This window comes from Petromyzon marinus, chromosome 23, assembly GCF_048934315.1.
Source record: "Petromyzon marinus isolate PM22_M1 ecotype Great Lakes invasive population chromosome 23, UKy_Petmar_22M1.pri1.0, whole genome shotgun sequence".
In the NCBI taxonomy this organism is placed as follows: Eukaryota; Metazoa; Chordata; class Hyperoartia; order Petromyzontiformes; family Petromyzontidae; genus Petromyzon; species Petromyzon marinus.
This window is the reverse complement of record NC_133689.1, coordinates 10014072-10027852: the sequence shown is the minus strand read 5'-3', so window position 1 is coordinate 10027852 and position 13781 is coordinate 10014072. Positions and strand designations below refer to the sequence as shown.

The window sequence follows — 13781 nt, the reverse complement described above, 5'->3', positions numbered from 1 at the left end:
CCTTCAAAAACAAATAATATCACTTTCAAAGGTAACAATATAATAACACACGGAGGCACATTGTTGCCCAGTTTGAGAAAAAGGCGACTCATACGCGATGGAGGAATGGTCACATAATCATCAGGCCCTCGATGAGGAGGAGTTCAATAATGTGGACCACTCATCTGTGCTTTTAGATCTCCTTTGAAATAAAATGTCTTTGAAAGATTCTCACCAAGATATTTATCATCATGGAGAAGAGCAGTGGTAGAACTACGCTTTGGGACAATAATGGAAATGAACGTTGGATTTTAAATGTGAGGCTCTAGTTAATGCATATCCCATCATTTACCATTGAAGAATTGTACACTATGTTGTTGAAATTACTCATGGCGTCAAGGCAATGGTGTAATTTACTGCCTGAATGTACATTCTACTCAAGTAGTGCTCATGTCGGTGGGTGAAAGGCTCGAAGACCCCAACAGCTTTCTGAAGCACTGCCCATAGTGTGATTTTGACATTTTTTGACGACATAAATTTATTACACGGCCAGTGTACTATAGAATCAAGATACATCCGTGTCACCACCTGTCAGCGAAATAGCACCTTTTCATCACCAGAGGCTGCGTCTGTTGAACTCAAAGGCAGCAGTGAATGGGGGCATTTATTAAACGGCTGTGAGAGGGAGTTGAGAAGGGGGGGGGGTCACATGCGCGAGCGGTGATTCATTTGGGGCGTTGACAGCAGTTGCTATCTCTGTGCGACATGGGTCCACAGGTTAAAGCCACGCTTGAGGCAAGTTGAAATTTGAATGATCTGCTGCAGAGTTATTTCTTGTGGTGGTGGTGGTGGTTGTTGTTGTTGCTGCTGAATTTACACTTGCATCATTGTCATTCGTCTCGGTGGGTCTCTGGCAGTGTGCTGAACTTGCGGTCAGAAAATATCTCGGCCCATCATCCCAATGACATTGATCAAATAAGTACTGCTTTTGTGAAAAATTAACAGTGAGAGATTTGTCCAGAACTCTCGAAATGTGGACTTTCCACTACTGTCTATAGACTCACTGCAAAGATGAGCATTGGCCCATGCTCATTTGAGCGTGAAGACGCTTTTACCGTCTTCTGCAATGCATCTGCATGAACAATTATCCATAGGGTAATTTAATATTTGTATTTAGTAACCGGAATTCAATCAGCAATAATTTTAGGAAAATAATTACAATCTCATCATACTCGTGGGGCAGTGTTAATCTCCACTGGTGACCCTGAGCGAGTAGTGGAAAATCTATATTCCTATGATGGGGCCATTCTCATGTTATTTTCTTTTGTATGGCCTTTGAAAGGTACTTGACGAGTTTATAACTGTACGTTGAACTTGGAAAGCCATTCGATGACATCTGGGGGTCACCAGATGGATATCCATTTGTACCTCTGGCGAAAGGGTGTAGTCGGCAATGATCGGTGCTGTGAGTGACGGATCACACTTTGGGTGGTGTCCACACCTCCCACGTGCATTTCTTAACATGCTCAAGGTGCAGTCCAGTGTCTTCAATATAAGGAGATGCCAGGTTAGTTCCTCAGTTGTGTCTTCAACAAGTAACTTGTTTAGGGGCATCGCAGGTTAGCCACTTGTCTCTTCCAGGGGCTATTGATGCCTTTCCTGGCTGACACAGGACTTGACGGATGGGTTCAGAAAGATCTCCCTCGACTTTACGCAGCTGGGGTGTTGGCAGTAGTTTGATGCCTTGCTCTTATGAGTGCATCAGTGAGTCCACATCGGCCGTGATCTCATTGTAATCTCGGGGGGAGTACAGCGGCGTCTCAGACGTCGGATGTTCAATGTTTTCGTGGTAGTGGTGTATATTAAGTGTGGAACTGACTACACTGGCGTTGATTGCTGTGGGCTGTTGCACCGGGCACTCGAACAATGCTTGCACGTCGATGAAAACCGATGGTTGCCTTGATGTCCGGAGGGATTTGAAATCACAACCGAATGACCTACATATCTAGCCATTTGCCCATGACCATAGTGGTATAAGTGGTGATTAAAAAAAAAGAAATATATGCCACTTGTTTAGAATTTCCTGGAGACGTTCTAGAATCATCCATGAATGTTTGTGAATGAAATGTAGCACATCCACAAGCAAATTAAATACGCTGCCCGCAATGTTCCTCAAAAGCCCAGGAGGCAATTATGTTTAACAACAGGCACCCCCCTCGTCTGCTGCATTGTGCGTATGCCTTAATAATAATAAAAAGCAATGCAAGGCTTTATCTGGTGAAGTGCCACAGCTTTGCAGGCACTTTGCTTGTTAAAATAATAATACCGTGTATTAAGTTAAAACATTTTCAAGCAACTTCTAAGGACACATACCGTACATAATCAGTCAATATGTGGAAAATTAAATATAATGAATGCCTGGTATTTAAGTGGGGATACATTAAAAAATGTATTTAAAGCTTTCGTGACTGCAGTAATTTCATATTCTTAGCTCTTTCGGTAAAGTCACGTTGAAGGGAAACAATAAAATAATAAAATACATATAAAACAATAAAATTTCTCACGACGTTTCGACCATAACACAAACGGTCATCATCAGGTGTGAAAACCAATGGCAAGAAACATTTGAAAGAAGTGACTTCTTTCAAATGTTTTTATTTTATATATATTTTATTATTTTATTGTTTCCCTTCAATGTGACTTTACCGAAATAGCTAAGAATATGGGGATACATTTGTTTGCAAATATCCATTGGGAAATAAAGAGCAGACATTGTAATACGTATGACACCATTGGAACCTCCTTTGCCAGTAGCAAAATATGATCATTGGTTTTTACCCTTTTATCTGGCAACAAAACTGACACCTTTTTTACAAGGAGTCATGTTCACATTGACCACAATACCTGCGGTCGGAATGCAAACAAAAAAAAACATAACTCTGATAATGTATGTGGCACTGTCCTTGAAATTGATTGGTCCACACCCGAGACAGCTTTCTTTAGAGCCTCGTCTCACGTGGTGTTGGACCACGTGCGCCTTTTTGGTGTGGACCAATACATTTCAAGGACAGTGCATACATTATCAGAGTTATGTTTTTTTGTTTGCATTCCGACCGCAGGTATTGTGGTCAATGCAAACATGACTCCTAGTAAAAAAAAAAGGTGTCAATTTGTTGCCAGATGAAAGGGTAAAAAGCCAATTGTTACATATGACATATTTACCGATAAAATACCGCTCCGGAAACCGTGCCCGACCTTACTGAAGTAAAACCACTCCCACGAACGACAAGCAAAGTGCAGGCATAATCGCACGTTCGCTTTAACATGCAACGTTTAACACGTGACTTAATATCATTAAAATACAATTTAACTAGATTAATAAGTTAATGCTACATATGTTATATTAATAAATAACAAATATATTTTTGGGTGAAGAGAGGGTGCAAAGGCAGCCGGGCGTGGTGCTGGCCTACCCACTCCCTCGTGTGCTGCGCCAGCCTTAATAGGTGCTCGCTAACAGGTTTCATGTATTAGGTATAGCCCTGTGAGCCATTCGGCTCTTGAATCGGCTGCAACCGCAGCAAACAAAAAAAAAACATGAACAAGAAAGGAAAAAAAAACATCTTAACCGAGCACAGCGGCAGCAGACGGCACCTCGAGCCACCGCGCGTCTCTCGCGGCTCCTGGGCAGAGCCCGCGCGCGGCTGCGATTCCACGAGAAGAGCCCCGGTCCACGCTCACGAGGCATTGGCGCGCAACAACCCAGGACATGTTGCTCCATTTAGAAATTGTGTTTCTTTCGTGAACGGTTTTGGTAACACTGGCGCGCGAGCCTATTCACACTCGAGAGCCTATAGGGCTTCGCGTGGGTTCCATTCCCTAACCACGATGCAACTCGCTGACCCGCCCATCCTGGTCGTCTGCGAATAATAGCTGCATAGCGCGTCGCATTCCTCCGGCAGTTTCAAGAAAGATTCTGATTCTGAACGCTGATGCTGCTTCAGCTGTCCACACTCTCTGCACTGTTTCCTGTGATTCTCAGTCTTTGTCAGGTGCTCTCCGGGCTTATCAGTCTATGTCATCACATTTGTCATCCAATCGATCTTGGGTAGTCCGCTCCCTAGTTTGTCTTATACCACGCCCTGCAGGACGGTGTTTGATTGTCCCCCCTTTCATGTCGCGTGTCCAATCCAACTGCAGTTTCCTTCCACTGTTTGTCAAACGGTGGGTCACGTTCTCCCACCACTGGCGGTTTCAGAGTGAACACGTGTGTTTCTGTGGTGAGCTGCGTGTGGCATTCATAATCACTATTCTACGGCAATCTCATCTCGAATGGAAATAAGCGAGTGGAAGTGTAGTGGTTAGCGCGCTGCGCTACGAACCTGGCAACCCACATTCGATTTTCGCTCACAGCGGTGACAATTATCTGAACCGATCCTGGGCCTCCCGTATGTCGACTCAGTATCAAATGAGTACGTGGTGCGGTGGGTAAAAATTGCCAGTAGGAAAACAAAGGTGGCCGAACATGGTGCCTGCCTTCATATGTGCTCGTGAACAGCACTGGCATCAAGAGGCTTTTAAGGCTATACAGGGGATCTTTGTACTTGCGTGGCATTCATATTTTACGGCATCTCATCTCAAATTCTCGTATTGGTTGTTCTGCCTCTGTTGTAAGTGTTCTTGCTTGACACCCATGCATGCAATGCTTGCTTGTAACAGTCGAATTGTGTGTGCGGATGATAAACTCTTGTCTGCCCATACCCTTTAAGGTTTGCTAATCTTCCTGTTGCAACAGCTAGTCGTTTCTTTACTCCGTTGTCTGATCTTCTATTGTCAGTGATGGTTGCCCCTAAGCACTTGAAAGAGTTACTCTCATCGACTGCTCCCCACCTATGTAGATTCCAGTTACGGGGCTGTATCCATTTTTTGCTGTTATCATTACCTTTTTATTTCCCAATGCCGTAGGAATGGCCAAGTTATTTGCGATCATAACGAATGCGTTGAGCTGTTTCATTAATCGTGCTCGTGTACCACTGCCAGCAGCAGTAGCAGCAGCATCACCAGATAATCTGTGCAATCGTGACATTAGATCTGCTGTTACTGCAATCATAGCTGTGCCACGTGTGAACCTAATATCGCAAGTAATACCATTCCTCCAACCAGGGCCGTATTATCCCACAGGGCCTACGAAAACCAAAGGGCCTACCGAAAAAAATGTTTGACCATGTTTTTTTTGTTCGTATAATAAAACATTTAACCAAGATATTTGATTTCATAAATATATTTATACAGTAAGGATAGGCACGGTGTATATACAAAGGGGCAGTCTAATGTCAAGCTGTTTTTGTTCATAAGGTGAGAGACATCAACACAGGAGATACACTTTTCGAGATTTTTTTAAATTGCAACATTATCAACATCTTCAAATGGTGTATTTCGCACAACCCCCTTCTCAATAGAGAGTAGTGCAGGGGAAGGTGAGGCGCTGCTGTCCTACGTGTGAAGCAAACGGAGTGACAGCCGCGGTAGTAACATCGGGCAGCAGCAGCAACTTTAGAGAGTTATCACTGAAGGCCTACGAGACAGAAGTGCCTTAGGGCCCTGCCTCCAATAGACACTGTACCTTCCAATAACCTCGGGGCATCCGAAGTAATTTGTTTAAGGTAAAAGTTGAAAACACACCGGTGAAGTTGGGCAGCCTCGCTGTACTCCCAACTCACCAGACCCGTTGTTAAGTTTGCTTCCCACACAAGTGCCCCTGCACCGTGCATTGCTGTTGAGTGATTCCGATGTTCCTGCTGTGCCTGGGTGTACGTTTTTTTGTTTTACTCTCCTATGATTGCCAATAGACCTTGTCATCAAACACCATTAAGGCTCTCCAGAAGTCATCGTCTTGAAGGTGGAATTCTCTGCGGTGGTCTTGAAATGTTGTTTGCTTGCCGTGCTACGTGCCAGTTGAAAAATCTGTTCTGGACCGCTTCACTCTGCTCTAAAGCGTGCTTGTTCTTCAGCTCAGAGTGATTCTCACTGCGGTGTGTCAGTCTCTTCAGCAGAATGCGCAGTCGTACTTTTATCATGGGTCGCTGAAGTTATAGGAATGTGGAATTGCTGCCACATTGAAAGCTCAGAGCTCCGAGCTTTCAATGGAGTTGTGATACCTCCCATTGGTCATTTGAGAGAGGTAACACTTTAGTATATATTTACATGGCAGGTACACACTCGTGTATTTTTGCCCATGTGAATGTAAATATGTGTATATGAAAACATATCCGGAAATTGATATCCATTGCAATTTATATTAATACATTACCCGCCTCCGGCCTTGGCATTTGATTGGCTCACAAGTGATGACATCACAAATCTGGCTCTCGCCTGATGAGGCTGGATGTAATTATGAGTGAGCCGTCGCACTCAAATTGTAAATGCTGTGCGTTTGCTCTCCAACACAGGGGTGTGCTGTGCAAGTAACAAACTGGCATGTTTTGTTTATGTGACAAACCTTACTAATTGACTTTGTTTGGTGGTGACGGGTTTCACGACACATTTGTATTTACACGATCTGAACCCAAGAAACCTCTTATGGATATGAAAACATGTATCGCAACTTAATCAAATAATATAATTGATTATAATAATCAATAAAGCAATTTTCCAAGTCTCAATACCTTTTTCAGAAGGCTTGGTCCAAACTGTCTGGTTTTATTTTAGCACGTGAAAATAAAACGGGGTACAGTACTTGGAGAAGTCACCCAAAAATCTGCAAAGATTAAGATTTAAAACCCACCTACTCTGCTACCACCTTCTGGCAATCTCACAGCACACAACCATATCTGCTTGTCCCACTAACATCACCTCCGAAATGCTGACTGCAAACACGTGTTGCCCTGACACGGATAAAGGCCTACATTTGGTCATGGGGAATGTCTGAGGCAGGAGGGTGGGAAGTTAAGATCTTTACAATCTTGGTGCAGAACAGGTGGTCCTTGTGTTTAAACGTCGGCAGGGATTATGCAGTGCTTGTAAAGTGTGTGACTCTGTTTGACAGAGGCAGCTTGCACACACCACCGCTTCACCAGCTAGAATATGGTGGAGTCAAACGAATTAATCTAATGGTCAGTGGAGTCAAAAGCCTACCGATCGTGTGGCGCTGTGCGCAGAGCACTGGACTGAGAGTCGGAAGATCGCTGGTACAATTCTAAGTCGTGGAAATGGCTTAGCCCAACATCCCTCCGGGCTTGATAGAAATCTTGTGGGAAATAAACAACATTTTCCCTTTGCAGAGACTTGCCTATGCCACAGGATTGTGGAAATAACCATCCCCGGCTCAGGGCTGCCACATCAGAACCACGATGAAGACTTTGTTTTAGCTGTATAATGCTTCATTGAGCAGAGAATGACAGATTTTTGAGTAGCGCTTTCCCCTTTGTATGTATATTGAACTTCTGTTGCACCGTACGTAGCCAGCCGTGCTAATCAGAGGTGCGGGGCAAGGACAACAAACTGAACTACTAAAAGCAGTGTAAGGTTATCATGTACAGCCTGACACAAGCACTGTGGTGGCAGCACCTCCACTTCGAAGCAAATGTTGGCTGGCGTTGTTGCTGTAGGCACAGGCCTCCACTGCTCGACACTTTCTGCCTCGCGAACATCCAACTTGGCTGCGTGCGTAAACGAACGAACGAGCGAGTGAATATATCAACGGGACTAAGGGATTAATTTCGAGCCGCGCGTCAGTGATTTACATTTCAAGATCACTTTAAAACACATCTAATCGGAAGTGGTGCTCTCACATGTTCAGACAATTAACATTTTGCAGCGATGGTCTTGCAATTGCTTTGTTGTGTAAGTATCATGGGATGGAAGGGCAGAGACTAGGTAGTCAATTGTTACATTTGAATAAAATAATTTTTCCTCATTTAGATATATCTTATGCATGCCTCGTTCCAAGAGAATAAACACGTTTAAATTATGTTCCCGAGCGCACAATTTGTAATTTTATCGATGTCACGTAGTGATCAAACGGCAGGTCTAAAAGGACATCATATTCCAGTCGTTGCAGGAAAGAGAGCTTGTGGCGTTCTCCCAGTGTCAAAGGCACAGTCCCCCCTGTTCAGACGAGTGTGGGGGCATTAGCTCATCGCAATCAGTGGCTTCTGACATGCCATAGTCCCATTCGAAATTTCCACTGCTCTATTTCTATGTGCTCTGAATCCGGAGCATTTCCCAAAACATCACCTATTGTATGTTTTTCCTTTGAAGGCCACAGTGTTATTATTGACGAATCTGTTGTTAATTTCCATGTTGTTATTGATCCGATTAATTGTTGTACTTACTTTTTTTTATTATTCCATTTGGAATATTTGTGAGCCGGGTTTCTCTTGCAAGTGAGACGATCTTGGTCTCTTTGAGTTTTATACCTGGTTAGTAAACTTGAGTACTTTAACAATGTTAACTTCTCACGGTGTTGTTAACCTTCAAAGGGTTTAAGTCGATCTCCAACCAGGTTGTGAACTTGTGACCTTCTGATTTGTGAGCTGTCGCTATGCCACAGTGCCACGAGGCTGGATAGTGTGTAAATCAAGTATGATTTGTATAAATAAAACACGTTAAATTATTAAAGCACGATGAATGCAATTGCCATGCAAAGCAAAAGTCATGATATTCCATCCATGCTACTGTTGCTTTCTTTGCATAAAAAAAACGATCCTTATGGAGCTCTGAAAGCTAGAAGTTTTTTTGTTTGTTTTACATCGGCTCACAATATACCACATTTCGATGACATCTCAACGTGAATAATTTTCTAATTTAAAATATATGCGACCCAATGAAAGAAACTCGAGTTATATTTTTCGGTTGCGACTAGATAAAGGAAAAAAAAATTCTCCCAAATATATTCTATTTGTGCTGTTGGTATGAGGCCACGAGACAAATTTATTTCCATTCTTAACTCGTAGCTAGCAGTGCACCAAAATGTCGAGGACTTTCCCTGGAGGATGGTGTCACAGCACAGCATCATCATAAATTACTTGATTCGCCCCCTTTGTGCACACCATTTATTTAGATGCCTTACAAATAGTGGTAATCGTGTGCAAATAGATCATCAACATGCGAAAGTCTCAGAACTCGGAAGTGAGTCAAAACCAACCAAAAAGTTTTCTTTTTAGATTCGTGTCCAGTCATTGGTGGCGAGATGGAAGCCGTTAGCTACACTTGGGAACCCAGTTTGAACCCACGGTGACTGTTATCCACATTACATCTCGTGGCTGTGACTCAGTTCTCACATGTTGTTTTGGGTCTCCTCCCCCCTCCGCCTCCTCAGCTTTCAAATTTGAATTTTGACCAACATCCTGGAACACGGCCTACACTTGTCAATCTAGTTCACGGTCATTTGTGGCCACCGCTATTTATCGCCACGGGTTGTGGTTTTTTTTTAATGTACAGTTGTAGTAGTAAGCAGCAGTAGTAGTGCATGAAAACATCTGGAGAGAACCCTCAGATTAAAAATGCTTAATTTTTCAAAGGATGCCTGGCTCACGAAATCAATTTAGAGTATATGCGTCATGGGAAAGTAAACAAAAAACAACAGTGAAAAGTGTGATAATAATCAAAACACAGAGACCTACAATAAATATTCAACCGTCAGAAAAAAAATTTAAGTTGCGTATCCTGTTTTAAAATTGATCTTCGATTGATTTATTCGTAAACTATTTAAAACGTAAACTGTCTAATCTTCCCGCGTGCGCAGGTTAAATCGCGCCACTCTTGATTTCCTCACGCAAGCCAAACGCTCGTGAACAGCATAAAACCAAACATCCCAATACTCCTTCCTGCAAAGGAGTCTTAAAAAATAACCGAAGCTCACCTGGTTAAACAGATGTTATTATTTATTGATATTTAAATGTCAGTAAGATACACTTTTAAATGAGGTATTGTTCAAAGCACGTGCATTCGGATTGTTGAGGGCAATTGCCCATTTGAAACTCGCTGGAAAGGAATCATTTTAAACATATTGCGCTGTGTATGAGGAGCATATGGGTCGATATCATTATTTATAAACGTATTTACACATAGGATGTAACATAGGAGTACGGAGGTGATTAATGTTTCACTGCTGGGTAATGGCACGACTGGGCAGTGGTAGGATTCAGCAATAATAAACCCATACATAGTGTTTGTTGATGCTGCTGCTACTGCTGCTGATGTGGCGTTGGCAGCGGTGCACAAGCGCGAGAATAACAACATTCGTCAAGAACACTGCCTTAAAAGAAAAATAATAAATTAATAGGCAAAGTATTGGCCATTCGCTCTCCATCATAGTGACATGGCTGCCTCACCATACAGACTGCCAACTGGCCAATTTAGATTCCGTACGAGGAGTGTTACAACGCCTTCGTGCGTGAACACAAAGTATGGTGTACATTGCAATATATAAAAACAATACTTTTATCCCTGAAGTAAAAACCTTGCAATTACTGGTAAAAAACAAAACAAAAGTTTCTGCAATTATTGCAAAATGTCAGAGTTAGATTAAGTTATTATGGACAATACACCACATCTACACCACCACCACTTCAATATCCATTATTAACATTCAAATCACGAAGACATGTTACATCTTGAATCTGGTAATCCATTTCAATCAGGTTCTGTGTATATTGAATGCCACTGGAACAGGCTCAGACTGCGCAATCATGTGAAAACATGTGCGAAAGTCTTGCAAAAACAACAGCCAGGGATAAAACAACATTGGCTTTAAGTTTTGGTTTCAGAATATGAATTAACTTTCACTTTTTTTTTATGGAACTAGGTTATGAACTCACTGCACTAGATTGCACGGTGTATTGGCATTCGGTGGGAATCTGAAATTTAACCCAGCATCCCAGCAGTGCTGGATCATTGTTCTCTTGCTGTTCCGTAGCCGTTATGAACTCTCAGTCAGTCAGCCAATTTGCACGGCGAATTCGCACACTTAAATTCTGCGGAGTGAAGTTCTGTGAGGAGTAAAATGTAGGTTGTCACACAGCAAGGATTTTTTTTTGGTGTGTGCTGATTTTGGGGGTGATGGAAGCACACCCATATAACTTGATTAATGGTCTATATCAGAGAGGAGTACCGTTTCCTTGCAAGGTGTTGCGTAATACAGTCATGTTGAGGATAGGGTTGCTGAACGACAACCGGTGAACCGGTAACCGATTTATAACAGTGGTTTAACGGTTCTGGAAGCAGCGGACCGGTTATCGATTTCAGCAGAATTTCTGTAACAAGTGCACTGATTGGCAGGCGGCCGTCGTGCAAATGGCACGATGGCCTAAGTCACCACGTGGTAAATTCTCCCTCCGATTCTAAGTTAGCAATGCTATTTTCAGCGTGAGATATGTCTCTATGCGTCCTCTGGCAATGTAAAATATATTTTTTTACACTACTGAGGGGGAAACCTCAATGAGCCTCCCATACTTCTTGGTTAGAAGATCTCGCATGAAGAATGTTGAATGTGGGAGAGGACCAGGTGTGTGTTGTGTACTCATAGCAGCTGGATGTCTCTCAGATCATTCGACGGTGAATGTATAACATTGCACTTCTTACCATATATTTGCTGTTAAAGTTTTTTTTTTTGTACCCGAACTTACAATACTATTTGAAAGGAATGTGCCAAACAGCAGAAACTTTTAAGTAAAATATGTATGTGCATACACACAGTATGTGCGTGTGCATGTAAATAAGGATTGGGCATTTTGGTCATGTAGACCGCATACCCAGCCTGCCCAAGCAGGTTTTGATTGTAGAGATAGAGGTGACTTCAAAGGGCATGGTGTAAGCTAGAAAAGAGATGGGTGCCTGTGATACATTCAAACGAATGGCTGACGGGACAATGCCGACGATTAACTCCTAACACATGGGCCTGTCCCTTGACCTTCTGCCAGCAAACTATCAACGGATCACTTGACCTCAAAGTGCACCTAGCCTGGCACACACGATTGCAGCGGTACTCGTGAATTTCAGCTCTTGTTGCGCACAATGACAGCTGTATGTTTGCCAGTGCTGTGTATGACATGGTGACGTAGCGGGTAGCACACTTCATTAGAATTCCTACGAAGCAGTTTCAATCCCTGGCCGACATTTAATATGTACTCTGTTATGCATTGCAGCTCCTTGCGGGCAGAACATCACGGCACTGAATGGGACAATTTATTCGCCAGCGTATCCCGATGACTACCCCGACTTCCAAGATTGCTTCTGGCACATCCACGTTCCACCGGGGAATGGAATTTATATAAACTTCACACAGCTGAAAACGGAACCCGTGTATGACTTCATCACCGTCTGGTAAGTTGAGAGAATTGGCCCATTCGAAGGCCTTCAGTGCCAAGCCCATATTTCTCTTGGATTGATCGGAATGTATTTAAAACTGAACTTTTTTTTTTCATCGTGTTTTATTAGAAAGTCACTTTTAAAACGCTGACAATGTTCAAAGAAAAATGTGCTTGTGAGAGTGTGCTTTGGTGGAGTCTTGCATGTATGTCTCTGTGTATGTACATATGTGTTTGTGGGTAGTGCAATAGTGAGCGGTAGTGCAATGGTTAGCGTGCTGTGCTACGAACCTGGCCACCCGAGTTTGATTCCCGCTCACGGCCAACACCAGTGACGATTACCTGAATATGTTCTGGGCCTCCCCTAGGTTGACTCAGCCTCAAACGGGTACCTGGTACGATGTGTAAACATCGCCACTGGGGAGGCAAAGGCAGCTGGGCGTGGTTGCAATTTGGGATGCGAAGTCAAACGGGCATGGAGCCTTGTTTCCCGTGTTGCCCTTAATAGTGCGATAACATGGGGTAACTTTGTCTCTGTGAATGTGTGTATCATACACTACACTGCAATCCTGGCGAGCTCGATTTGATTCCTGGCATCAGGGGCTGGCGGTATCTAAACATGGCCTGCGTACCCTGAGCGCGACTCAGCCATAAATTACAATCATGTGCTTTACGTGAATTCCGGCAGTGGGTGAGCAGGGGAGAGCATGATGCTGGCAACACACCATCCCCTCCCACGCAGGCCAACCCTTAATAGGTGCTCACTAACAGCACTTGCCCTCACAGTTATATGAGGTGGAACAGAGGGTTTGTGTTGACGTGTGGACTTTGGATCTTTGTACAAAAAGGCCACTGATGCTGTGCAACTTCGTAATTGTATTTAATCTAAATGCTAACAGCCTGTGCTGAAATTTACTTGTGTTCGCAATATTATTTTCATTATAGAATGCAAAACAGCATTCATGCCATCTGACCTTGATGCATTTATCAAAGTCATTATAATCGGGATTCTCAATAAAATGCCAATTTGTATATTTTTCCTGGAATTATACAATTTCAATTAATTGGTCTTCCTTTCAATTATTTTCGTGGCATCCACCCTCTCCCCAAACGACCGATTGTACAAACACAAATATGTCACTCGAAGGTAAAGTATTTGTTATTCAAAATTAAATGAGGATACATACATATATATATCTTATCAGCAGCATATCATTAGCTGATGTTCGCTATGGAGTTAGCCATTGATGATATGGTGCCACTTTGCAGGTTCACACTTTTGTTTCATCGAGGCAAGGCCTTGAGCTGAGGTTCATGGACGTCTATTATAATTAATAACACATTGTGGGAAGAACCCAGCTGGGATGTATTGTAATTGTTGTGGGGTGAAAAAAGCTGACATTTTTTTTCCGAAGAAGTCCCTAGAAATGCAATCAATTGACCTCACAGAACGTGCATGTTAAAGCACTGGTCTTGAGATATTGAACCTATTTG

General features: G+C 42.9%; 1 protein-coding gene across 2 annotated transcripts in view; it reads left to right on the top strand.

Annotated features, from left to right (window-relative positions):
* The window catches only part of LOC116945092 (CUB and sushi domain-containing protein 1-like), a 630678-nt gene that overhangs the window by 503101 nt on the left and 113796 nt on the right, over positions 1-13781 (top strand). For both annotated transcript variants that reach the window (XM_032959197.2, XM_032959196.2), the window contains exon 43: positions 12126-12303. In XM_032959197.2, the coding sequence (XP_032815088.2) occupies positions 12126-12303 (178 nt within the window). The remainder of the gene's footprint in view (positions 1-12125; positions 12304-13781) is intronic.